Raw genomic sequence first — 25,435 nt, forward strand, 5'->3', positions numbered from 1 at the left:
AATTTATTTTTAATTTTTTGTCAAATTTTCTTGACGACCCCCTTTGAAAATCCACCAAAATGCTTGGAGCCACTAAATGGTCCACAGCGAAGGCTATATCTTCGGCAATACTTATCCGATTCTTGAGCGGAATACCTTAAACGATTTGCAGATCGATTCTCCACCAATCTGCATCAAAATATGAGAACGTAATTTATTTTTAATTTTTTGTCAAATTTTCTTGACGACCCCCTTTGAAAATCCCCCAAAATGCTTGGAGCCACTAAATGGTCCACAGCGAAGGCTATATCTTCGGCAATACTTATCCGATTCTTGAGCGGTATACCTTAAACGATTTGTAGATCGATGTAGATTTTCTACAAATCTGCATTAAAATATAGTTCCATCATTTATTTTAGATTTTTTTAATATTTTTCTAAAACGTCCTCTTTAGAAATCCCAAAATTGCATGTTAGGCCAATATGATTTCAAAAGGGCTGATACGGATTATACAGAATCGGTTAATGGATTCTAGATATTGCCAGATCAAAGTACTTTAATGATTTTTGAAATTTATAACGCTTTGTGCCCGGTCACACTTTTGAAACTGTATCTTACAGTTATTGGAATTTCGCTCTTTTTTGCAAAATAAAAGTTTTGTAAGCCGTTCCTTTTTTGTCGTTTTGTGTCCGTCCAACTATTTTCGTCCCCTACAAAATGGAACGCTACAATCGAGTGTGGAGAGGTAATTTTGTGAATTAAAATTTAAAAAATGTTGCTCCATATTGATTATTGTAATTTTCGCAGATCCCGGATCTCCTCTGGCGCCAATTACTCCACTCACTTCCCAGGCATTTTCATTCGACACTGGAGTGGACGATGATGTAACGCCCACTGGGGTCGGAAGGAGCAACACTACATCGCGCACTGCCCTGTTCCGTGGCCTCAGGTCTAACCTTTTGCAGGTGCCGGACCGCCGGCACACAAGACACAGTACTAGTACGCGGACCCTACCAGGAAGTGCCGAACCGACGCGTTTTTCCCAAGCATTTATGCGCACGCGATCCGTGTTTTCGCCATCAGGTCAGAACACCCACAGTGGAACCACTGGAAGTGGAAGGAACACCTCCTCCTCCATTTCGCTTGACACACAATCGCGAGGGGAACGAGCCGCGAAAATTAAGCAGGAAATCCAGCAAGGGTCGCGGCACACAGTAACGGTTAAAAATGATTTGTCCTGGTTGAAAAAGGAGTCCAGTTCCAGAAAAAAGGATTCCAACATGAGCCCCAATCCCCATTCCACTTATAGACGCTTTAAGCATGCCTCCCCGGTGGAGCATCCTACCTTGAGTCCACGGGTTAGATCCCTGCTAGACCGCACCGGCAATGAGCATCTCACAGAGCTGTTCACAAGCCAGGAGATAGACCTTGAGGTGTTGATCCAACTGACCCTTGAGGACCTGGAGGCCTTGGGAGTTCGCGGGGCACGAGAGGTCAAAATTGCCATGCAAATTATTCAGCTGGCCAAGCAATTTTTTCAAACTTAAATTAATTCTTTTATGTGTGCGAAATTCCAGAATATCTTAATGTTTTATGTCGTCACTTTTTTAAATGGTTAGTTTTAAATAAATGTTTATTTTAAATTCAATAACAAAATTAAATGGCGAATTTTTTTTAAAGGCTTAAAACTAAAAGAAAATCTTTAAAAACGAAATGTTTAAAAATATCATTTAAAAAAAAATGAATGCATCCCTGGACTTTGGCGCGCAAACGTTATCGTTATCGATTACCCATTCGTCGAAAACTAATCGATAAGACTAGACGCGGTATTCCCATCACTAAAAACAACCAACACGTGTTTAGGAGTGAAACTAGCGCAGTTTTGGCTGAATATTCAATTATTTTTACTTAAAAATCATGGTTAAGGTAAAGCAGGAGCGTTCCGAAGATGCCGACACCTCTGTCCAGGTGAGCGGAGATGTGTCGATCAAGGAGGAGGAGACCTATGATGACAAATTGCTGTTCGTGAACTCCATCGCCAAACCCATGGCAGGTAAAAAACTGGCCAAAAAGTGCTACAAACTGGTAAAGAAGGCCATGAAGCACAAAACCTTTTTGCGAAATGGCCTCAAGGATGTGCAGACCCGCATACGCAAAGGCGAAACTGGGTTAGTATATGATTATCCCTATGAAAGTATTGAAATTAATGAGTTCTTTCTGGAACAGAATTTGCATCTTTGCTGGCGATGTGACTCCCGTGGAGATTATGTGCCACTTGCCGGCTGTTTGTGAAGAAAAGGGTATTCCCTATGCATACACGCCAAGTAGGTCGGATCTGGGAGCTGCCATGGGCGTCAAGAGGGGTACAGTTGCCCTGCTGATCCGTCAAAACGATGACTACAAGGACCTGTACGATGAGGTCAAGGAGGAGCTTTCCGGCTTGAATATTCCTGTCTAATGCAATAGAATTAGTTTTGTCTGCTAATTAAGAATATAGTTAAGTTTAAAACAAAAATCCTAATAAATGTCAGAGGAATATTTTTCTGGATAAGCAAAAATTTTAATCCTTTTTTAAATCTAAAATCTAAAATCCCGAAACCAAAATTCCAAAATGTTCTTTTTTTTTGTTGTCCCTTGGGGATCTTTTTTGTTTTCTCTTTTTTTTTGTGATTTTTTTTTATAAGTATTTTCAGCGTAGCTGGTTTCATATAAATTGTTTTACATATACAATACAATAGAAATGGGGGAAATTTCGTTAGATTTCTGTTATCCTTCTGGTTTTTTGTGCTCGATGAATGTGTCCTTTTATGGTAGGTTGTTAGTAGGATGGTGATCATGTGTGTTGATGTATGTATGTGGCTTCTAAATTTACATATAATTAACACTAAATGTGTCCAGTGTAGTTATGCAATGTATGTATATATCCTATATTTTTTAAAGATCTTTTTTTTTTTGTAACAAATGACATGAGTGGAGGGGGGTTATTAAAAGTACAATCTTTTTGTTTGTTTATTAAATTTAAATTTCGTTCTTTTTCTTTTTAGTTTTTGTTTAGTTTGTTATGCGTTACATTGGTTAAATAATTACAGGTATATATAGTTAATAATGTATATGCTATCCAAGTCGCTAGCCAAAAATACTACGATAAAACTCAAAGATCGGTTAAATACTCTTATCGAAAAGTTCATATATATATTTGTTTTTGTTTTTTTGCATTTCTTTCGTTTTGTTTTACAGTTAACCAGTCATCAGAAAGGACTAAAGGAGGGCTTTGTTTATAAGAAGATTTTATTCTGAGAGATGGGGTGGGGGAGGGGACGACGACTATACGTGCAGGATGCAGGATGCAGGACGATGGCTGCAAAAATGGGGGTCTTAGGGATCAGATCAACAATCGTAATATAATTTACACACACATCGACAATTTCGAATGGGCAAAGGAACAAATAACTCGTGCACAATTTAAAGATATATATATATATATATATAGGCATATCATATATATGTTCGTATGTAGGTATGTTTAATTCGTACACAATATCCCCTATAGCCATTAAATATATATATATATTAGGTATATAATCTGAAGTTACAATTAATAAGGATAATAATTTATATATTTGAGTGCATGACAAATTTTCAGTTTTTAATGATTTTTTTCGTTAATAGTTATTTTTTTTTTTATGTTTTTTTGTTTTTTGAATAGTCAACTGCTGTACAAATTGAAAGTTTTACAATCGATAACTGAAAAGGTAGAAAGAGAACTGAAGGTTCACGTAGCTCCCCCGAGGAGCTACGACCTAAAATTAGCAAAAAATTTACAATACAAATGTTCTTGAATTATCTTACAATCTAAAGCTAACTATGCATTCTGCAGTTTATAGTTATTACATATTTTATCTCATTTTTTTTTTTTTTAATTTTTATGTTGACTTTTAATTTTTTTTGTAATTTTTATTTTTTTTTTGCATTTTATCCTTTTTTCTTCGTTTTCAGAGTCTAATGAATAAGGTTGTTTCTTGTATAGGCATAATATTTAATTTTGTAACTGGGCTGCTCAGAGCAACCCGTTGGATGCGGGGGCAGAAAGGTGGTGGGTGGCAGGAAAAGTGGGAAGTGGGAGAGACAGGATGAGGTCGTCGGCGAAAAACAAAATTCCTGCTGCGGCATTTGGGCAAAACTTTTAGTAAACACTAAGAAAATTACCTAAATAGGTATGTATATATTATTAATTAATTATAATAATTCACACGTTAAACTTAAGGCTACCGTAACTAAATAATTTGCAATTAAAATGAAAGCAAAAAATAAGGATAAGGGGGGGTAGTAGGGGGGAGGGCCAACTATAATTAACAAGCAGTTCTTTTTTCGTTTTTTGTTTTCTTTTCCGTTTCCGTTTTCGTTTCCTTTTCCGTTTTTTTCCCATTATCTGGGATATTTTTTACGTTTTTTTGTTTCTCTATGAATTTTTCAATTTTTTTTTTATTAAATTTTCTTTTTTTTTTTTGTTTTTTTTTGTTTTTGTTTCCTTTAGATTAAAGCCCTTTGATGCCACAGCAGGAGCAGTACCAACTCTCACTGAAAATAGTTGTAGAATCCCGTTGTGGCCTGTCCCAACTCCCGGATGGCGGCAAAGGGATCCTTCTCGAGTAGATCCCCGCCGCCAACCGACTGGGAGGACTTGCCACCCGCCCCTGCCCCGCCCACAACGCCACCCGCCTGCTGCGATTGACCCGCCGAGGGTCCAGCCGGTCCACCACCGCCGCTCAGCACGGCCGCATATGTGGTCGCCGACGAAGAGCCCGACTGCTGGTGCTGATGGCTCGCCTCCGAATGGGGGACATTGGCCTGGAACAGGTCCACATCATGGCCGCCTTTCAGGGCATTGAAGTTGTTGAAGAGCACGCCGTGCATGTGGTCCGACGACTTGATGCCGTGATCCACCAGCGAGTTGTTGGCCTGGAAGAGGGCTTCGATCAGGTTGGTGCCCGAGTTCAGGCCCGGCATGTTGTTGTAGCTGTTCCCGCCTCCGATGCTGTTCCCGCCTCCGATGCCGTTCCCGGCCAGAGCCTGTCGCCGGTACAGCGGCACCGAGCTGTTGCCATTGCTCAGCAGTCCGTTGTTATTGTTGTTGTGACCTCCGCCGTTGTGACCACCGGCTCCGATTCCCAGTCCTCCAACTCCACCGGCACCCAGGTTGTTATGCATGTTCAGGTTGTTGAACGGCTTGTCGTTGAGAAGTGCGTTTCCAGCTAAAGATAAAGATGAAAGGTATTAGTTTAGGAGGTTCAAAGGTTAGCAGTTGGTTCCCTCAACCCATTGGCCAAGTTGGAAGACATAGATCTTGTCCCTAGACTCCCCACAAGTCGCACACAACCTATCCTTGCAAAAATATCCAACACATCACACTTTAATCTAAAACTATCTTAAAACAATATTTACAGAACACACATCAAATCTCCCGGTGTCTTGACTTGCCAAAGGTCCCAGATCCCAGATTCGAGCCAGATCCGTTTCGTATCCGGTTCAAATCCGATTTCTCTTACCATTGCCCATGAAGTTGGAGTTCCCGACGCCGCCCAGACTGTTGCCGCTGCCGTTGGGCGGTGCCTGGTGGAGGCCCGGGCCGCCCATGTGATTGGGATACAGCGGTCCGGGTGCTGGCCCTGGACCCGGACCCGGTGGTGGCTTTCCTTGCTGCTGCTGCTGTTGTTGTTGCTGCTGCTGCTGCATCATGGCGAACAGGCGGCTTTGCTGCTGCTGCTGCTGCTGGAGATCGGCGCCATTGAGACCATTGTTCATCGGTGGGCCATTGGGATTTCCGGCGCTACCCGCCACCATGCCCAGTACATCCCGTAGGATCGGCTGTGCTATGTCGTTGCCCCCATTCATGATGGAGTTGAAGACCAAATCGATCTGCTGGTTGAAGTTCTCCAGCGGCGGTGAGGCGTCCACGGACTGCTGCGGCTGTTGCTGCTGCTGTGGATACATCATCGGGTACTGCGGCCGCTGGACATGGGGATTGTTCAGCATGGGATTGTTGACCATCGGCTGCTGGGGCGGCTTGTGCTGTTGTTGCTGTTGCTGCTGCTGTTGGAGAGTGGCCATCACCTGGCGCAGCATGTCCGCGAACTTGTTGGCTCCGTCCTGGCCCACGGTCTCCAGCAGCTTAAGGTACCACTTGTATTGCTCCTCCTTCGGGTTGAACGCCATCTCGTAGATGCTTACGTTCGGCGGCAACAGTTCCTGGAATCTCATCGAGCTGGGTGACGGCTGCTTGCCGGCGTACATGAAGTGATTCGGCCCGGGCGGCTGCTGCTGCTGCGACGGAGGCGGCGGTGGTCCTCCCGGGTTGTAGCCACTGCCGTTGTGCCGCAAATAGGGCGGCGGCCCGTTCTCCATCGGTGACATGGGTCCGTTGGGCACGCTGCTTCCGCGCTGCATTCCTCCGCCCATCGGCGGCGCCTGTTGTTGCTGCTGCGATGGGTTTGGCGGTGGCCCGAGGCCATAGAGTCCGTGGTGCGGCGGCGCCTGACCATGGTTGTACAGGGTCTTCTTGGCCAGGTAGCCCAGCTCACTGGGATTCCGCAGCAACTGGGCGGCAGCCGAGGCGTTCGGCGGCGGCGGTGGTACACTTCCGCCTCTGAGTGGTAGCGATGGATTCGCGTTGAGCGGTGGTCCTCGTCCAGCATTGCTGACTGGCGGTGGTGGCGGCTGTTGCTGCTGCTTGTTGGGTGGCAGGGCACTCCAGGGATTGGTTTGTGGCGGCGGACCCCACAGGCTGGCGTTCGGATTCTGGGGCGGTGGCTGTTGTCCCGGGCCGGGGCCTTGGTTTTGTCCCTGGGGTGGCCGCCAGTGCTGCATAGCCGGGTACTGCCCATACTGCGGTGGCGGTGGCCCTCCTCCGCCTGCTCCTCCACCGTGCGGCTGACTGGGCGGTGGTCCTCCAGCTGGCATACCCCGCAAGTGGGGTGCTTGGGGTGGTGGTCCTCGCATGCCCATGTGTCCTCCACCGCCGCCTCCTCCTCCCCCTCCACTGCCAAAGTGCGGTGGCGGGCCTGAGCCGGGTCCTCCGGGTCCTGCTCCTGGTCCCGGACCATTGCCGATCTTTCCGCCCACGGCGGCTGCCGCCATCATGGAGTACATGTGATTGGCGGCCATGGCGGCGGCCATTTGATTCATCTGGTGGGCAGCCGCCGCCGGTCCCGGGCCCAGCATTCCCGCGGCAGTGGCGAAGTGAGCCGGCGGTCCTGGTGGCCCGTGGCCGCCGTGTCCGTGCTGGGGTCCGTTCAGGTAGAGAGCAGCCTGCTCCCTAAGGTAGGCCTCCGGTTGCAGGGACCGCGGCACAAACTCGGGCGCTAGCGGATTCAGGACGTAGCCTCGCTTCAACTCCACGCCATCCAGCTGGGACCGCAGGTTCGACCAGGTGATGCCGAACAGCGACTTGTGCTCGTCGCATATCTCGATGAAGCGCTCCCACACCTTCCGACAGCGTCCAATGGAGCAGAGAGCCACCGGATCACCCACCACTGCAACCAGCGACTGGGCACGAGTGATGGCCGTGTTCAGGAGCTTCGAGTTGCTGAGGAAGCCGTAGTCCGTGTCCGCATCACCAATGCTGGCAGAGGAGGCGGCTCCCGGGCCACTGCCCTGGGGCATGCAGGTTCTTCGGGTGCGCACAGTGGACAGGAAGACCGCTCGGAATTGTTTGCCCTGAACGTTGAGGACTCGCTCCACGGAGATGCCGCCCATGCGCCGTTTCCGCAGCTCGGATCGGATGCGAAACACCTGATCCGCGTAGGGCGTCATGATGCCGATGCTCGTGTCGTTCAGCTTCCCCCAGGCACTGGGCCATCTCTTGCGCAGTTCCGAGACCCGCTCCACCACCTCGTACACCTCGGCGTTGTTGTAGAAGGCCGTCGAGTTCTTGTCCTGCACATCCTCGCCCCGGGTGGTGAAGAAGGTCAGGGGATAGAAGCGTTCGTGCTTCGGCTGCTTTCCAGAGGCCACCAGCTTCTGTTCGTAGAAGAGCTCGGAGGTGAAGCGGATGATGGCTTCGTGGGCGCGATAGTTCTCGCAGAGCAGGATCTTGCAGGGGAAGTTCGATGGATAGTGGTCGTACAAGCGTTCCAGCAGAGATATGTGGAGCTTGCGCTCCTTGGCGAAGGCCGAGAACAGCTCCGGACTCATCTGCATGTGATCTCCCGCCAGCACGATCCGCGTGGAATCGTTCGCCAGCGCCAGCGGCATTATGGCCTCGCACTCCATCGCCTGGGCCGCTTCGTCCAGGAAGATGTGCGTGAACAGACCCTTCGGCAGGCCCAGAGTGGCCAGCTCCATGCTGATGCTCAGCGTCACCACCACGATCCGGTGGCGCATGATGTCCTCAACGCTCGGCCGCTTGAAGTTGCCCACGCCGTCGGTGATGCAGTACTTCTGCACCACACTGTTCACCGTGGCCGACCACCTCTTGTGGTAGTAGACTCGCAGCGGAGTGGCCTCCTCGAGGCCCTCCTCGATCCACGGATGCAGGTACTCCTTGATGTACAGGTCGGCGGCCGAATTGGAGTGCGTGCAGATCAGGATCTTGGCTTCCGGCTGGGCCAGCAGCTGCTTGATGGCCTGCGCCAGGGTGTATGTCTTTCCGGTTCCGAACGGACCAATCAGCAGTATCGGTGGCAGCTTGATGCTCAGGGCCGTGGTTATGGCGTTCACCGCCTCCCGTTGCTTGGCATTCAGCTTCGGCTCACAGGCGTCCGCCCACTGCTTCTTGGGGGTCCACGGAATACTCGGCTCCAGCTCCGTGGCGGGGAATATAAGCCGGAAGTCGGTGATCTTGTCCACGGCGTTGTGCCACTCGCAGTAGGGCATCCGATTCAACTGGAACTGTATGTCCACGTCCAGCTCCGTGTCCGCCTGGAGACCCATCGCCTCCACGCACTTGGCCGACAGCTTCAGGTAGATGACATTCTTTCCCTTGTCCTCGATGAGGGCCTCGTACACGGGACGCAGCTGATCCGCCTTCGACTCGTTATCCTCCGGCTTGGAGATGTACACGCTGCTGCAGTTCGACAGAATCAGCCGGCCCGGCGACGTGTCCTCGGAGATGTCCTTGCCCAGGCGCATCAGAGCAAAGAGCTCACCGGCCAGCGAGTACTTGGCCGTGCTGGTGGCCATGCCGGCCGGCGTGAGGATGTAGTTGGAGGCCACCGTCAGCCTGGTTCTCACATTGTAGCGGGCTATCTGTTCGTAGCGGGCGATCTCCTCCACGTTGAGCAGCTCGTGGGTGCGGGACCGATAGTTGTTCTGCGTCAGCCGCTTTTCCAGGATGGTGGACTGCGTCAGGGTGAAGGTGGCGGCCCGGGGGCATGGATAGCGCTCCAACAGCTCCCGCTCGTGCTCGAGATCGCTCAGATAGGCTTCGGTTTTCAGGTGCGTGCCAATGGTGGTCTCGAAGCGCGTCAACTGCGTGTTGGCCACATCCCAGCGCGTGGCCGAGCTGTTGATGATGTCCCGCTTGATCTCCTCGATCTTCTCCGCATCGTTCACCGGCAGCACATCCACGCAGAGATGGCGCACCAGCAGGGGCTCCTGACCCACGTCGAAGCAGATGGCCTGCCGAAATGTTCCATAGATCTCCGTGTGAAACTCCACCGTAATCTCGTGGGTTAGCGTGGCGGCCTCCTCGCCAGAGGCTTCTGCAGGAGCCGACGATCCTGATACCCATTCCTGGTCCGACTTCAGCTCCATGACCGACTCCGTGGGCTTGCTCTGCCTGATGGTCTTCAGAGCAAAGTGGTTCCGATGGGCATCCTGCAGCAGAGCCACGGCCTTCAGTGGCTTCTTGGTCTCCAGCTGGAAGAGCCACTCCCGCTTGGAGGTCTTCGAACTGATGCTGGTCACCAGCTGTTGCTCGCAGTGCGCCTCCATGTCCGGCACTCGTTCGCACATCACCCGTTCGGGTGCCGTCGCCTGAATCCAACGCTCCAGGACCTGCTCCGTGTACGACTTGCCGTACAGCTCCTTCTCGCAGGCCTTCTGGACGCGCATCCGCCGGTACTCGAAACGCTCCTTCCACTCGTTCAGCTCGTCCTGGCCGTGGGCCTCCACGCACTGCGCCCCATAGTGGCAGGTGTGCGCCTCGCTAAACGTCTCGCACAGGGAGTAGGTGTCCAGGGTGTAGCCTCGGGGCGGCGGTCGCCACTTCCAGTCGCGTCCTAAACGATGGGGCAAAGCATTGTACTTTTTCAGTGATTGGGGATTCATGTTGGCAGTGTTTTTTTTCAAAAATATATAGAAAAGTATGTCTAGGGTGTAGAATCATTTCATTTATGAGGCTTCGAATTAATTTTTTAAGTTTTTTAAAGGTTTTTTTAAATATTTGATTAAAATTTAAAAAAATAAATGAAATGTTTTAAAGATTCTACAAAATATGATTCATTTTGTAGGAAATCCTTTCCAGAAACATGCTTTTTTTTTAGTTAATTACTAAACTAAACTATAACTAACTAACAAGACCCCTTACTCACCCTCATCACTCATTATGACCTTCTGGTGGGCCTCCGTCTGGCAGTGCTGGCGCAGCTCATTCCTTGTCTGGAAAGTGATGGCGCAATAGCTACAGGTGGTCGAGGGCGTCGTCTGATCGCCTTGATCTGAGCCAGATCCCGAGACCGATCCCTCGCCAGGCTGGTGCTTGCCGGCGGTCAGCTTCATGGCAGCCAGCAGGTCATTGGTCTTGTAGAGACTTGTGCTGGAGCTGGACATGGTGCTGCTGCTTCCGGTGCTGGAGCTGCTGCTGCTGCTGGTAGCATAGTTGCCGCCAAGGCCATTGCCATTCTGCTGTTGTTGTTGTTGCTGCTGTTGGTGTTGTTGCTGCTGCTGCTGTTGCTGCTCCCGCTTCTTGAGACCTTTGTTGCTGAGCAACTTGCTGTACTTGTCCAGTGGCAGATTATTGGTGGCCCAGTGGTCCAGCTTGGTGTCCAGTATGGCCATTTCGTCTTCGAGACGGGCATGCGGGATTTTCTGGGCCTGCGACTTGTGCTGGCCGTTCATGATCATCTGTATGATGGACTTGTACCGCTCCAGGGTCTTCGATATGTCCGAGTATATCTGTTGGCCGCTTAGCTCGTTTATCCACTTGCTTAGAAAGATCTCAGCATCCTAGAAAGGATGATAGGCGATTAATAAACGACTAGAATTATATTCTGGAAGATATCCACTTACCCCGTACTTGTGCATCTTGAAGAGGGCGTGGACGAGCCAACGGCGTGCTCGAGAGACACTGGCCAGGCACTCGGTCTGCTCGGAGAGCAGGGTCAGCACCTTGTAGGCGTCGGCCAAGCAGCCCTCGAACTTTCCCATCTCCAACAGGCATTCACAGCGTCCCAGCAAGCAGGCGATCTGTTGGTCTTTTTGCGCCCGCGTTCCTGTACTCGAACCGGAACCAGATCCCGCTGCCTGGGCACTCGAGCCGCCAGGTGTGGGGGTAATAAGCTGGTCGTAGAGAGCCACGGCCCGGGCCCAACTTCGTCGCCGGACCATGTCATGGGCCTGCATCTCCTTTTCGGCGGCCATCGTTCACTGACAAGAATGATGATGGCTTGGTTGGGTAGGTTTATCCGGATGGTCACTCATGCATGTGTCGGTGTCCGGGGTTGTCGCTTGTCTTGATTGCTCGTCTAAGTTCTATGGTAATTCTACTGCAAATGGATTTAGAAGTTAGTTGTGGTAATACAGTGATTAAGTTTAGTAACTATACTTACATAAGTTAACAACTGTGGGTGGTTAATATTTAAAGATCGTTTCTCGTTTTTTTTTACATTAATGGTTCAGATACTTTGCGGGCATTATGTTTACTAAAAAAAAAACAATAGTTTTTATTAGACAATTTTAAGAAAATAATAAAATAATTATATTATTCTACAAAACAACAACAATCAGCACATAATTTTCGTTTTTTAAAGCCAATTGTATAATTTAAAGGTTAAAACCTTTTCTTTTATTTATTTATTTTCACAGATTTTTAAGATTATAGACTTAAATCAACTGCCAGCTTGTGGTTTGTGTTATACCGGCAACAGTTGCCTCGAAAAGCTGCTAAATAATAAAATAGAATCGGCTTCCTGCAATTCCAATCCCTCCAAGACTGCCCAAAACAGAATTTGTTTATATCTGGCGGCCAGTGGCAGAAGTCCAGAGCTTATCGGATCACAAACAATTGTGTATATGGGTATTATAGAATTGCTACCCAGGTATGTACATAAAATATATATATATATTTCTTTATATATATATATATATGTTTGTCGTAAACAAACGAAAGTGTTATCCACCAATATTCATTTTCCCTTTTACACAATTTTCATTCTAATTCGGTTACGCAAAATTTCATAAGAGAGCAATTTTCAGTAGCACCGGCTAGGCACCCTAGGGCACCCACCTAGAAGGGATGGCGGGGGCTGACCCGAGGATGGACTTCATGGCTACTGGGTGGCCGAGGACGCACTCGCACTCGCAAAATTCGACCAAAAATTTGTAAGCATAATTAAAAGTAATTTTTTGGCTTTTTGGAGGAGGTGCCTGGTTGCTGGCTATGCGCTTTTTTTTCCCCCTTATTGTTGTTGTTGTTGCTGTTTCCTGTTAGTGTGTGTGTGTGTGTGTTTCGTTTTTATTTATATGCGGCCTGGCATCGGGTGTTATTTACATTAAATGGCGAAACGTCTGCGGTAAGCAATTGCACTTTATCAAGAAAGTATACACCGTACTATTATTTAATGTTATTTTTTGCCCTTTTCTTTTTATATACATATGCAGATTTTTTTCTCGACCAGGCCATTTCGTATTGGGCTACTTGCAGCCCTCATAGCGAACTCTGGCCGGTAAATTTGAGTTATTAGCATAGTTTAAGTTTCAGGGCAGCGATGAACAGTCATTGATTGTTATTTTCCACAATACACGCGAATTTACGGGCTTTTATTTTACCATTTCTTTTTTTTTGCTTTTACGTGCTAGGCACAGCAGACAGTCGGGAGTGTTGGAAAACACGAAGAACCATCGCATTCAAGTATCGCATGTGGCAATTGGAATCTTAAATAACCTCATTTTTACCAAAAATAAGTAAATTCCGAGTTATACACAATAAATTTAATGAAATTTATTATTCATAATGTGATATTGTTAAAATACAGGCATCCAATTAATCCAAACAATATGAGTTTATCGGCTGATCGCGCTTCACAACACCAACCGCCTGTTTGACAAAACAACACTGTCCCAAACACGATGATTTTGCCATATAAAAACGGCAACTTATATGTCCACAATACATGCAAGTGCAGGCAATGCACTTTTATCTGATTAGTCAGTTATTTATGTATATGGCTCGTTAATCATTCCGCATGGCCAATGGCCACCGGACGATAGCTCAGAAAAGATTATAGCAAGTCAGCCAGCCAGCTGGCGAATGTAGTTAGCGTTTGCGTTTCTTTTTGTTATTTTACTTGCTTCTAATAGCCATTTGTTACCTTTGAACTAAATCTTATTGTTTATACACTATTTTCTAATTATATTTTACATGGTTAAGCACAAACTATGAGAGAAAATGCACATCACAATCACGTCGAAAAATGTTAAAAATAAGTTATGTATGTATGTGAGGAAAAATTCGCAAAATGTTGCTCCAGTGTTGGCTAACGTGGCCACAAAGTGCTGCCAATTTCCGGAAATGTTTAACCCTCGAGCGGACCAGGGTGTATTCTTTAATGTATTTAATTTTTAAATAAGCTCTAGTTGGAATTATAAAATTTATTTATTTTGTTTTCAAATTTACTTTAAAGTTCTTTATTCGAAACATTTTAATTGATTTAAATACGTTTTAAACAGGCCAAGGCCGTCTCAATGCTCCCGCTTGTGGGGTGGCACATAGACCTGCTGCTGCTGGGCCTGGCGATCGCTCCGAAAGCGTGAATGTGGATGCTGCGCCGGCTGCTGGCTCTGCATCTGCTGGTACGATGGAGCATTGCTCAGCGGCCTGTTCTGTGCATCCGTGATGGGAAGAATGTCTAGCTTCAGGACCTCCTCGTGGTTGCCATAGCCCAGAAAGAAGACCACGCAAGTTTTTTCCGAAACTCCCGTGATCTCAGCCTCATAATACTGCAATTCGAAATGGAAATGAGACTCTTTCCATCATAGCTATGGGATGATACTCACCCTTCCATCGTCCCAGTACTTGGCCATGCACAAGTCGCCCTTCTTCCACATCCAGGCATCGCCGGGCGTCATACCAAAGTGATCCCTGGGAACTGCCTGCGGCCCTGACACAGCCGGAGGTGCCTGGGGATGAGGATGAGCATTAGTGGGAGGGCCAGGAGCCGAAACAAAAGACGCCGCTTGAAGCTTTTGCAGCTGCTCCTGATGCTGCTGTTGCTGGTTGGCCACCCCCACGCCCTGACTCTTCAGCAGGCTCATGGCGAACTCGTTAGCCTCCTTGCTTTGGAAACCCATGATCTTGCTGGGATCATAGGTATACCCGTTGGGCAACTGACTGTAATTGCTCTGAGAATTCTGACGGTGATTGTGATGCTGATTCTGCTGCGATTGCTGATTTTTCTGATTCGACTTCTGCGTCGGCAGTGGCGCTGGCGGCTGTTGCTGTGGCTGGACTTCCGATCCCGTTGCCGCTCCTCCCTGACGGTTGCCTTGGCCCTGGCGGCGGCGATTCTCACGCTTGGGAGCACTGCTCACCTTGAGATTGGCCGTCTCCTCGGTGACTTTGCTGAGGCGAGCACTGAAATCCTCTCCCGACTTGACGGAGCCTGGAATGGTTGATGCCCCTGAGCTGCTGCCTCCTTGCTGCTTGCGCCTGTTTCCATTGGCATTTCCATTTTCTCCTCGATTGGACCCACCACGATTGCTGCCTCGATCGCTGCCACGTCTGTTTCCAGCCTGATCCTTTCCATTTGTAGTCTCTGACTCTGTTTTCACCTCGGCAGCACTCTTGCCGGGAGGATTATCCAGCCCATTCCTATTAGTGGCCTTTCCTGCCGACTGTTCCGGCTTGTGGCGTCCTGGCACCCGATCGTTAAGGGCACCACCACGATCTCTTGGCGGGCGCTCTTCCCTGGGAGGTCTCTCTTCCCTAGGAGGTCTCTCCTCCCGATGTGGCTTTTCCTCCCTCGGTGGCCGTTCATCTCTCCCGCCACCACGATTACGTCCTCCACCCCTGGACGATCCTCCATGGCCACCACGGTGGGCTGCAAAGCTGCTCGATACGTTATTCTCGAACCTGGAACGATCGCCAAACTTTCCACCTCCTCCTCCACCAAGCGATGGCTTACTGTCTGGTTCACCGAACCTCGAGCTGCCGTACTGCTTGAAGGGATTATAATGATTGGCAGTGTTGGGGGCCGCTGGAACCGAAGCAAAGGTTTCGGGAACACTTGGGGCTGGTGCCTCTGAGGCTGGTAGCTTGGTGGTAAGGAAATCAAAGAGCGTGGCGTTGGCTGCAGGCTTTGGCGCTTCTGCTTCGTCCTTGCTGCTGGCTCCTCGCTTCCCCTCCCGTCCAGGACGCTCTCCACGCCCAGGCCGACCCATGGATTCTATGGGACCCACGCCACCTGCCTCCTTGCGCCTCTTCAGGTTGAACAGAGCACGCTCCAGGTTATTTCTAGTCGCGTGCAAGGCACTGCGAGCCTCATCCTCCGTGAAGCCCTTGTCAAGAATCTTTTTGATGTTGTGATCCACAATGTTCTGTCCACCGCCGCCGAATACTTTCTTGCCACCCGCCTTGGTGGCCTCCGCGATCGCCTCGCTTCGCATGGCATTGAACTCGTCGTTCTCTTTTACGGGCTTTTCCTTATCGCCAGAGGAGCCCAGACTCTTGAAGTTTCTGTCGGCCGTGGAGTCGATTTTCTTTCCAAAAGCCACCCAGGGCGGAGGAGCTGAAGTTCCACTCAGAGGTCGGCCACTGCGGGCGTACTTCAACATGGTCCTGGCCAGATCCCACTTTTCGTATAGCGCATCAACACGGCCTCCCAGAATCTGGAGTTCCGAGGAGCGCAGCACCACGAATCCCTGAATCAACTGAAGCTTCTCGGCCTTAAAATAGACTTTGGTGCCGGGCGCCACATTCAGACTCAGCTGCGGCACCGGCTCCAACTCCAGGGCCTGTATCGAAGTCTGGCCATCGCTCAGATCGAGCTGCAGAAAGCGAGGCGCCGCCTTGGACTCCTCATTTGCCTTGGGCGCAGATATGTTTCGGATTCTCTGAACCTGCAGGACAATCCGACCGGGCACTGAGGCATCCTCTCGTTTCGTAGGCAGTGCTCCTCCGCCAATGTCACGAATATCCCGCTAAAATCAACAATAAAAACAAATAAATAATTGCCTCTGCCGGTTCGCCTACTTTCTTACGTTTAGCGCCTCATCAATAATTTTGCGGGGCTCCTCACATCCCACTGCGGTTGACAGCACTTTGAGGCCCTCATCCGTAAAGTACCTGCAGTTAACGGTGTTTACTCCTTAATTCTTGATAAATTAAGACTCACTTACCAGCCACTTTCCCGTAGTTTCTTGCCTAATTCCATTTTTTCATGAAAACCTATATTTTTGCAAACCGAATACTGCTAGCGATGGGAAATGTATCAGAAGTGTAATCCCTGGGAATTTCCAACACTGTTTCTTGGGTCGTGAATAATTGCAGCGATAGTTTTTTTTTAACAAAGATCATAGTTTATGTAAAATAAAACTGAAATTATCTCAATTAAATTGAAAATTTATGGATAAAACAAAAGGTTTTAACATTTAACCTTTCCCCACATTCTTAAAATATATATCGATATTTTTATAATTGCCGGCTATTTCAAAAGAGCGTGCAACGGTCACACTGTCTACTATATAAGCGACTGACAATGTTCAGTTGGTAGACTAACGGTTCGCGCGCAAGAAAAACTAAAAACTAGCTAAAAAAGCGAAACAAAAGTGCATTAACAAAACGATCTATTCGTCATACCCATACTCAATTTATTGATCGAACGATCTGTCATACACTGTGTGAAATAAGTCTTTGAAAAGTGTTAGACGCAGCAAGAAACAAAAACAAAACAACAGTGACGCAAACACACACAGACATCAACCGATAGAACTCGAACCCCTAGAATTCAAAGCATGAATCTATCATTCGCTGGCTGCGGATTCCTTGGCATCTACCACGTCGGAGTCGCAGTCTGTTTCAAAAAGTATGCACCTCATCTGCTGTTGGAGAAAATTGGAGGCGCCTCGGCCGGTTCGCTGGCCGCCTGCTGTCTCCTCTGCGATTTGCCATTGGGTGAGTTATATACCAGCCTACTTCTCCCCTTTTCTCGAAAAAAAAAAAATATAAACCAGTGGTGTCGAAAAGGGGGGTATTGTGTTCTAAATAGTTTCTGGAAGTTTCTAAACATGACCTACTTTTAATATAGTTCTTAATATTAGTCTTTAAAAGTTAGTTAGTTGAAAGGGTTTAGTTTTATTTGTAGTTGAGTACCCCCCTTTGGAGGCCAACTGTTTATACAGTTGCGAAAACAGCTGACTGCAAAAACAACCACTGGCCAGTTCAGTGACTCTGTTAGTGGGAGAGAGAGCGAGATGCTGCGAGGCTCAATATAAAACGCATTTTTGAATTGATAAGCTTGTTTTGCGTTTGTAGGTCGCAAGGAAGTCAATGGGGGTCTTTCATAATATATTTTGATAGTGCCACTCCATCTACGAGTGTGTATGTGTGTGTGTTTGTCCAAATTTTCGTTGGGGGGCTCGTCTACTACGCATTTGAGAAACCTCCATCCAATCCGAACGAAAATGAGAAAAACAAGTCCCCACCATAGCCCGGGACAACGCACTTTTGTAAAACCGGCGAACCCAAAAATAAATGGGCGGGCTAGGCAAACAAGCTTACGAAGTAACACCAGAGGGTCTAAAAATAGAACCAGTTATTAAAAAAAATATATTGGCTTTAAAAACTCATAAAATAAGAAAATCTATCTTAAAAATCTATTTAAAAGTCTTGTAATATTTTGGTAACTATTTGATTGAACTCTGCTGTCTAGTATATAGACGACTTATTTCGATCAAGTTGCTGAAGGTCGAATTATTTATTTGTTTTGTATGTTTAGGAGGCCCGTTCGTCGAAAGTCGCTATGGAATTCGAGGCAAATGTTGTACTCTTGTGGAATCAGGTCTATATATAACTGGGAAATCAAAATATATATACATATTCATAGTCTTGTAATATGAGTTCTTGTTATGGTTGTAACGCTTCGTTTGTATCGTGGGTATAAACATGTCAATCATAACTATAGCTATATAGGGTTTTTGAAAACAAAAATCAGCTGGATTACTCACTAGGGGCTACTGTATATATAGTAGATCGGTAGAGGGTCTCTTATCGTTTGTTCAGGCCAATCGACAGCTATAATCGGGGAATAACGTCAGCAGAACTCGATCATAAAAATAATCAATATATATATATTTTTTTTGTTCATCCCAATGGGATGATGATCATCACCCCCGGGGAACTGGTACGCTCAATTTCCACCGACTTGGGTTTTCATTGAAGTTGATACACTGAGAAAAATACTAGAGGTCTTTAGGTCTTTCCCTTGTTTTCTATTGTGCCTTCTGGATCTATCATTACTCATTCTGGATTACACCTTTTTGCATCTTTCTACCTGTTGGTTTCCTCCACTTGCTGGAAAGTTCGTTACCCCGACCAGACCAGATGTGGCAGGTAACCAGAAAGTAGTTTCTCTTGCCACTCAGTAGTTTCAGTTACAACTTTAATTGCGGCACTTAAATTCGGGTTCGGTAGGTCTCTATATTTGATTAGTCCAGACCCGTAGCGCAACTAAAGTGGACTTTAGTCTGGTAACCCTAGGAAGGGGGTTTTGGGTTCCAAGTACAAGTACAGTAACGTCATCTAGTCATCTATCTTTTGTGAAAGTTTCCAATAAAAGGAAGTATATACTATATCTTAAAGATTAACAGCATCTATAAATCTACTTCTATTTATAACATCCTGCTACTTTTGTTATAAATTTCTATTAGACCCGAAAAAACCACTAAAATAGGGTGGTTATTTAGATAGGCACCTCATCCGGTGCTAGTTAGACCATTCACCGACCTTATCAGCAAGTCTGTGCACTTCCTCTACCATGTGGATGACCACTTGAACACGAGCCACGCGAACTCCTTGTCGGTATCGTATGATCCACCTCCACCTTAGCGACAGACATGGAAACTTCCTCCCTTTCTATAGGATCAGGGGCCATATATAATAGACTCTCTATTAGATGAGATGAGATATAGAAATCTGTAAACACACTTACATAGTATATATTTTATTTTTAGTGAGAATGCCAATGTCCGACCTTCAATTGGCTGGAAATTTTAGAAATCTCAACTGCAATTCATTCCTATATATGTATATATTATACTTTCATTGCTTATCGGTTATACCTTTATGGTTCTCCTGTTATCATGTGTGGGAGTCATGTTGTCGATTTCCGACCATCTAAAGTCCAATCGGGAGGGTGCATCAGGTTGTCTGCAAAAATAAATGAGTCAAGTGCAGTTGGTAACTTAAGTCGCAGATGGGGCTCTTTGTTTGATTCCGATTCCAGATTCAGATGGTTATCTATATAGCCGTTCTGCAGGGGCAATTATTATATGTAAGTTCGATTGACGTATTTCGCGCATTGGGGATTGGGGCTTAGTAGTTTCCTACTTTGCGAGATGATGATTAGAGCACAAAGCAAATACATATACTATCTTCGTTAGTGGACCGCAGCTGGGCTTTGCCGTTATCAGCTCTGCGGGGTCCTCTATAATGTAGGTGGCGGGCGGGCGTATCTTTCAATGATTCGTTCTCCTCCGATGCTAATGGGGAGGCACTATTGTTGATTGACACACTTTCTGCGGCCCACAAAACCAATCATAGATGTCCACAGTTGGAGCATAACCTTCTCTATGGCAGCAGCTGAGGAAGGACAGCTGCAGGGCCAAAGTTCCAGCCGCCTTTCTCCGGGTCTGGGTTAGGCCCTTTCTGGAAACCCACCCTAAAAGTGGAAACGAAAGCAGCCTTTCGAACCCGAAAATCCGTTGCCAAGTGCACAGAGAACTCATGGCATTGCAATGTGACCTACATATATACCACGAAACAGCCTTAACAGTCTATAAGAAAAGTCAATGGATATGAAAAAAACAATATAAAATATTCAAAAAAAAGAGTTAGTATTAGAACCAATTAGAATCCCCTTTTGGAAATCGAAACAAAGAACTCTTACAAGTCACAAAGCCAACAAAATACAATATAAACATAACTTTATGGCCCACTGTAAACATACATAGAATAACATTCATTACATACATTCTACATATATATACATACAATGTATGTATGTAATTTTTGTAAACTATGCGCAAGCGGAAGAGGCACATTCTTGGCCCTCTATGAGGCATACAAGCACAATATCACGTGATGTGGCCTTTGGTGCGAGTGGGACACACAGCTAAAAGGGCTGGGGCCTGATAAGAGAGAGGGAGAGGGTACCACATTACAAGAGAGCAAACTCGAATTTTTTTTTGGGTGTCAGGCCACGGAAATGGGGGGTGTGTACCTCTCCCTCCCTTTCTCTCTTTTTTGCTCTCTTTATGCTGAAAGTTTTTTTTGTTTCTTTTTTCCTTCAAGTGCCGCTACTTTCCCAATGAAAGCAACAACTGCAGGCCCACCACTCTCCCTCTCCCTACCTCCCCCCTTTGGAACTTGTTTATTAATCCATTCAAGTCGAGCCCCCAAGATATTGTATTTTTGGTGCAGCTCTCTTTGTTTATACATGTGTATGTGTGATGTTTTTTTTTTCTTCTTCTTCTCTTTTTTGTTGTTTTGGTTTCGTTTCGATTTTCCGTTAGGCCTCCGTCCTCCCAGAGAGGGGCGTTAGATGCACTTGACTCGTAACCACAAGATACATGTAACTGGAAGCGTTAAACTTTAAGATACAGTTGAAAAAAATTATAGACTTTATTATTTTATTTATTATTATATTAATGAATTTATATTAATTTTAAAATAATTCAAGGCCCCTCCCATTTCTATAAGATAATAAATAAACCTCTTTTTTCCACACGCAGCTGTTATTTTGCTTAGAAAATTCAAAACAATAACAAATTTTGAGAAGCCAGCACGTAATGCGATAGCGTTGTTTATTTGCATTTTCCCCTCAAGTATATTATGGCTGCTGCTGTTGACACACGAAAGCACACAACAAGCTTGATAGGAAATCGGGTTCCGGGAACCGGGAACCGGCCACTTATAGGCGTCCCCCCCATGAACACTTCTGACCATAAAAGTTCTTCGGCAAGGTTCCAAACTCCAAACTGTGATAGTGTTTCAATGTCATACCTCCAGAGAGCTCCAGCGATAAGTGGATGTTATGTCACTTGTTTTCCAACTATCCTGATCATATAATTCCCTCTCGAGCGGAGGAAATCGGGACAGGTCGAGACCTTATAGCTTTCGCTATTCCGCATTCTGTCTTGTCTGATGGCCTGATTCCAATTTACGTCAATTTCGGAAATTAGAAACTTTTCTATATATTGTATACTCTTCCAGGCTTATCTTCTAGATGGATTAGCATTTAATCAAAATATTTGGAAAGTACGAGCGTGTGGCACTGCCAGCAGGAGGTTGGTTTCTTATCAGCGTGGCACATGGCACATGCCGAGTTCCAAGCTAGTTTTATGGCAGCCATATAGGAGCATAGGTTCCCACACCGCCGATATATCTAGAACCTGGTCACCATTATTAATAAAACCATTTTACAAGTGGAATTTCACATATTTTCGTAGAGTCATTGCTTATCTTTCCCCCATTACTGATAAAATAATTAAACATAATTATTAATTAATTCATTCATTGGCTTATCAATTACAATCGGTTCTGGCATCGTACGATTTACAAAAACTCGCCATATATATTATTTTTTATTATTTTTATATAAACATTCTTGATTCATTGTGGAATACAAGTGAGAACATATGGTGGCTGGCCAGAGGTATAGTTGCTTATCAGCAGAATTAACTGTGTTGGGGGTCGCCTCCAAACCCCTCAAGGTTTGCACGTCACTCTCGGGCGGGAAATGGCCAAGAGCAGCACTTGACCCTTTGGATTTGGATGACACAGTGACGCACAAGCTGCGGGGCATCATCATCAGACGTAGATCGCTAATCAGGAATCGGGGGATGAGCGTGATGCTGATAGCCCACTGAACCCTCGAATATCAATGTTTTATAAGCCCGATTAGCAGCAAGGGTATTTTTTAAGAATGAGGATTCTTCTGGAAATATAACTAATAATAGAAATGATTTTTATGTTTTGCAGGCAGCATGACATCTGATTTCTTCCGGGTGGTCAACGAGGCGCGTCGCTACTCCTTAGGTCCCTTCAGTCCCTCCTTCAACATCCAGACCTGCCTGCTCGAGGGTCTGCAGAAGCATCTACCAGAGGATGCCCACAAACGGGTCAACGGCAGGCTGCACATCTCCCTGACCCGCGTCTACGACGGCAAGAATGTGATAATTTCGGAATTCGAGTCTCGGGAAGAGGTGCTCCAGGCCCTGCTCTGTGCCTGTTTTATTCCCGGATTTTCGGGCATACTGCCGCCCAAATTCCGTGGCGTCCGTTACATGGACGGTGCCTTCTCCGATAATCTGCCCATTTTGGACGAGAACACCATCACAGTTAGCCCGTTCTGCGGTGAAAGTGATATCTGCCCGCGGGACCAGAGCTCACAGCTCTTCCACCTGAATTGGGCCAACACCAGCATTGAGATCTCCCGACAGAATGTCAACCGGTTCGTGAGGATCCTCTTCCCGCCGCGTCCCGAATTCCTGTCCAAGTTCTGCCAGCAGGGATTCGATGATGCCCTTCAGTTCCTCCATCGCAACAATCTCATCAATTGCCGACGGTGTGTGGCGGTGCAGTCCACTTTCGTGGTCTCCGAAACGGTGGCCCAGCCAGAGGAGTTCGATCCCGAGTGCCGGGAATGCAAAAAGCATAGAAAGGTAAGGAAATAGATCACATTTTGGCTTAAAACTGTTTATTAATTAAGTAATTTTTGTATTTTTAGGACGCTTTAAGCTCAAACATGCCACAAACAGTGCTGGATGTGATCCAGGACTATATAGAACAAGCCAACAAGGGACTAGCCAACTGGATCTTCAAGCATCGCGGTATTAAACTTTTATCCCTGCCCGCCACAGTGCCCATGGACTTTCTACTGGCCACCATATCCAAGTGGGTTTTGGTTATATAATGAGTTATTTTTAATGATATTAATTATTTTTTTTAATTTCTTTGTAGAATCACCACTCTTACGCCCAAACTCACAAAGCAGGCAAGGATAATGGTGGAGGACTTTATTGTACAATTTAATAATGCTATGCAAATACGCCTGCTTAATAAATTTACGGTAAGCTGAGCTTATATTTAATTAATTAAATTTAAAATATTAATAAAATTTAATGCTTATAGCTCTATGACCAGCCCCATTTCGATGCCACTGGGCTTCTGCATTCCAGCCGACTCTATGGACCTCGAGTATCCATTCTCGTAGATGAATGGTAAGTTAAATGAATAATATTTAAAACAAGCTATTAACCAGAAACTTAATCTCTTTGTAGTGGTGCTACTCCTCTGGAAGACGATGTCGATAACTTTGAGCACGTCCTCAAAATGACCACGCACAACGACGCTCTCTATGCCTACTATTACACCGACAATAACACCAACAAGGTCAAAGTAACCGAAATCTTTGACTTTGACGATATGACGGAGCACGATGAACTGGCCACTGATCTGCAAATATACGAGGGATCCGTCGAGGATCATCCCAATCCCCACCAGCACAGCCACAACACGGTGGTCAGTGAATGGAATGGCGTTGAATCAGGTTGGTTGATCTCATAGATTTTATATCTAATAATCATATAAAATCATACCATTTTGTAAAGTAATGCGTAAGCATTCGTATCGTTTGAAAATTCAACCACAACCATAAACTTTCTTACAGTACAAATAATGCCCACGACACCTGAACTGCACGACGTAGCATTTTAAAGCACAATCACACACAGTTATCAGAAAATTTAATAAAACGACAATTAAAATGCACCTCCATTATATGAACCTACACAAGCACAAAGTCAAAATTTTAAATCATTTTATATCAGGTAAATGATCCGAATTTTCATTTCCAATACTTGTGTAGAGTCCAAAGTGTCCCCCCATTCATCATGCGATTTTTTAAAAAAAGATCTTTAAGCATTCAACTAATACCCTTATTTTTGGTCAATCCTCTGCAGACTTTTTCATCGATGCCCAGACACCGAGCACGGAAGAATGCAAATCTTCAACGCCCCAGTTCGCGCTGGATTTGGCGGCCGAGTCAGATGCTAGTGTCCACAGCGATCCTGAAGCTGATCAGAGCTATAGTAGCACATCGACGGCGCACAACAGCGACATGTACATAGTCATCGAATGAGCCGGAGACTCCGGAGCGGAGGATGGTCGTGGTCTCAGCTCAGTTATTGTAACGAAACATCTCCAAAGCGGCTCGTAGCAAAGCGAAAAGCCTAGTAGCGTTTCCATTAGACAGTACCTTTAGTTTTAGTACGACCAACGTATGTACCTAACTTAACTTAGCCGTATGCTGCCATTGTATCATCGTCAGTTCGTACTCGGCAATTAGCAAATAATTGCAATCTGTTATTATTCACCCTCACACCACTGTGTACGTCATCTAAATCCCATCTGTGTTTAAGTTAAATTTAAAATGTATAAACCATAAATAATAAAAAGATTAATAATTTAAAGTATTCAGACTTTTGCTTGTGGGGGTCTCTATTGGAATTACTAGGAAGATGTGCTCAGGGGAAGGCTATATCTATGGGATTATCTGCCCGATTATTAAGCGGAATGCCTTATAAATATTATAGATCGTTTCTACTTCAATCTGCATTAAAATCTAGCTACAAAATATGTGTTTTTTAGAATTTTTTAACAATTTTCTGTATGGCGCCCATCGAAAATCGTAAAAATGCATGGAAGGAAAATATGGCCCACAGCGAAGCCCATATCTTTGCCAATATTCATCCGATTCTTGAACGGCATACCTTAAACGATTTGTGGCTCGATTCTCTACCAATCTGCATCAAAATCTATAAACAAATATTTTTTAAGATTTTTTGTCAAAATTCCTGGAGGGTCCCCTTCGAAAATCGTAAAAATGCATGGAAGAAAAATATGGCCCACAGCGAAGCCCATATCTTTGCCAATATTCATCCGATTCTCAAACGGCATACCTTAAACGATTTGTGGCTCGATTCTCTACCAATCTGCATTTAAATCTAGAAACAAATATTTTTT

General features: G+C 46.0%; 5 protein-coding genes across 8 annotated transcripts; 3 read left to right on the top strand and 2 right to left on the bottom strand.

Moving 5' to 3' along the window:
- Positions 1–567: 567 nt before the first annotated feature.
- gnu (giant nuclei) lies at positions 568–1,640 on the top strand. The gene is made up of 2 exons (XM_017253941.3): positions 568–724; positions 787–1,640. The coding sequence occupies exons 1-2, from the start codon at positions 697–699 to the stop codon at positions 1,524–1,526; spliced, it is 768 nt and encodes a 255-aa protein (XP_017109430.2). The 5' UTR covers positions 568–696; the 3' UTR covers positions 1,527–1,640.
- A 161-nt stretch (positions 1,641–1,801) lies between these two features.
- On the top strand, positions 1,802–2,492 carry NHP2 (NHP2 ribonucleoprotein). The gene is made up of 2 exons (XM_017253942.3): positions 1,802–2,147; positions 2,206–2,492. Exons 1-2 carry the CDS (start codon positions 1,897–1,899, stop codon positions 2,435–2,437), a joined length of 483 nt encoding a protein of 160 aa, XP_017109431.1. The 5' UTR covers positions 1,802–1,896; the 3' UTR covers positions 2,438–2,492.
- Positions 2,493–3,007: 515 nt separating this feature from the next.
- On the bottom strand, positions 3,008–13,659 carry Helz (Helicase with zinc finger). 3 transcript variants are annotated; one of them, XM_017254017.3, is made up of 6 exons: positions 13,506–13,659; positions 11,745–11,837; positions 11,206–11,681; positions 10,509–11,142; positions 5,526–10,196; positions 3,008–5,231 (listed from the first exon to the last, which is right to left on the bottom strand). In XM_017254017.3, exons 3-6 carry the CDS (start codon positions 11,554–11,556, stop codon positions 4,555–4,557), a joined length of 6,333 nt encoding a protein of 2,110 aa, XP_017109506.2. In that variant the 5' UTR covers positions 11,557–11,681; positions 11,745–11,837; positions 13,506–13,659; the 3' UTR covers positions 3,008–4,554. The 3 variants fall into 3 exon arrangements, with proteins under 3 accessions (XP_017109506.2, XP_017109504.2, XP_017109505.2); XM_017254015.3 differs by lacking the exon at positions 13,506–13,659 and adding an exon at positions 12,964–13,105; XM_017254016.3 differs by lacking the exon at positions 13,506–13,659 and adding an exon at positions 12,686–12,924.
- A 146-nt stretch (positions 13,660–13,805) lies between these two features.
- Positions 13,806–16,683, bottom strand: Tdrd3 (Tudor domain containing 3). Its single transcript, XM_017254064.3, has 4 exons — positions 16,531–16,683; positions 16,393–16,477; positions 14,191–16,332; positions 13,806–14,133 (listed from the first exon to the last, which is right to left on the bottom strand). Exons 1-4 carry the CDS (start codon positions 16,563–16,565, stop codon positions 13,876–13,878), a joined length of 2,520 nt encoding a protein of 839 aa, XP_017109553.2. The 5' UTR covers positions 16,566–16,683; the 3' UTR covers positions 13,806–13,875.
- Positions 16,684–16,888: 205 nt separating this feature from the next.
- On the top strand, positions 16,889–24,882 carry bmm (brummer). Of its 2 annotated transcripts, XR_011442811.1 has the most exons (8): positions 16,889–17,305; positions 22,391–23,073; positions 23,139–23,305; positions 23,372–23,480; positions 23,543–23,631; positions 23,692–23,960; positions 24,081–24,240; positions 24,373–24,507. XR_011442811.1 is itself a non-coding variant. In XM_017254047.3 (7 exons), exons 1-7 carry the CDS (start codon positions 17,146–17,148, stop codon positions 24,549–24,551), a joined length of 1,656 nt encoding a protein of 551 aa, XP_017109536.2. In that variant the 5' UTR covers positions 16,889–17,145; the 3' UTR covers positions 24,552–24,882. The 2 variants fall into 2 exon arrangements, 1 of the variants encoding a protein (XP_017109536.2); XM_017254047.3 differs by lacking the exon at positions 24,081–24,240 and having other exon boundaries at positions 24,373–24,882.
- Positions 24,883–25,435: the final 553 nt, after the last annotated feature.

This window comes from Drosophila bipectinata, chromosome 3L, assembly GCF_030179905.1.
Source record: "Drosophila bipectinata strain 14024-0381.07 chromosome 3L, DbipHiC1v2, whole genome shotgun sequence".
Lineage (NCBI taxonomy): Eukaryota > Metazoa > Arthropoda > Insecta > Diptera > Drosophilidae > Drosophila > Drosophila bipectinata.

What these genes read in the sequence shown, in the direction of transcription:
- gnu (XM_017253941.3), top strand. Translation starts at nt 697, where the DNA reads ATGGAACGCTACAATCGAGTGTGGAGAG. An exon ending in CTACAATCGAGTGTGGAGAG is followed by an intron (nt 725 to 786) that starts GTAATTTTGTGA and finishes TAATTTTCGCAG; the next exon opens with ATCCCGGATCTCCTCTGGCG.
- NHP2 (XM_017253942.3), top strand. Translation starts at nt 1,897, where the DNA reads ATGGTTAAGGTAAAGCAGGAGCGTTCCGAAGATGCCGACACCTCTGTC. An exon ending in ATACGCAAAGGCGAAACTGG is followed by an intron (nt 2,148 to 2,205) that starts GTTAGTATATGA and finishes TTTCTGGAACAG; the next exon opens with AATTTGCATCTTTGCTGGCG.
- Helz (XM_017254017.3), bottom strand. Translation starts at nt 11,556, where the DNA reads ATGGCCGCCGAAAAGGAGATGCAGGCCCATGACATGGTCCGGCGACGA. An exon ending in TCAAGATGCACAAGTACGGG is followed by an intron (nt 11,143 to 11,205) that starts GTAAGTGGATAT and finishes CATCCTTTCTAG; the next exon opens with GATGCTGAGATCTTTCTAAG. An exon ending in CTCCAACTTCATGGGCAATG is followed by an intron (nt 5,232 to 5,525) that starts GTAAGAGAAATC and finishes CTTTATCTTTAG; the next exon opens with CTGGAAACGCACTTCTCAAC.
- Tdrd3 (XM_017254064.3), bottom strand. Translation starts at nt 16,565, where the DNA reads ATGGAATTAGGCAAGAAACTACGGGAAAGTGGCTG. An exon ending in AAACTACGGGAAAGTGGCTG is followed by an intron (nt 16,478 to 16,530) that starts GTAAGTGAGTCT and finishes CGTTAACTGCAG; the next exon opens with GTACTTTACGGATGAGGGCC. An exon ending in AGTACTGGGACGATGGAAGG is followed by an intron (nt 14,134 to 14,190) that starts GTGAGTATCATC and finishes TTCGAATTGCAG; the next exon opens with TATTATGAGGCTGAGATCAC.
- bmm (XM_017254047.3), top strand. Translation starts at nt 17,146, where the DNA reads ATGAATCTATCATTCGCTGGCTGCGGATTCCTTGGCATCTACCACGTC. An exon ending in CTACTGGCCACCATATCCAA is followed by an intron (nt 23,306 to 23,371) that starts GTGGGTTTTGGT and finishes ATTTCTTTGTAG; the next exon opens with AATCACCACTCTTACGCCCA. An exon ending in GCCTGCTTAATAAATTTACG is followed by an intron (nt 23,481 to 23,542) that starts GTAAGCTGAGCT and finishes TAATGCTTATAG; the next exon opens with CTCTATGACCAGCCCCATTT.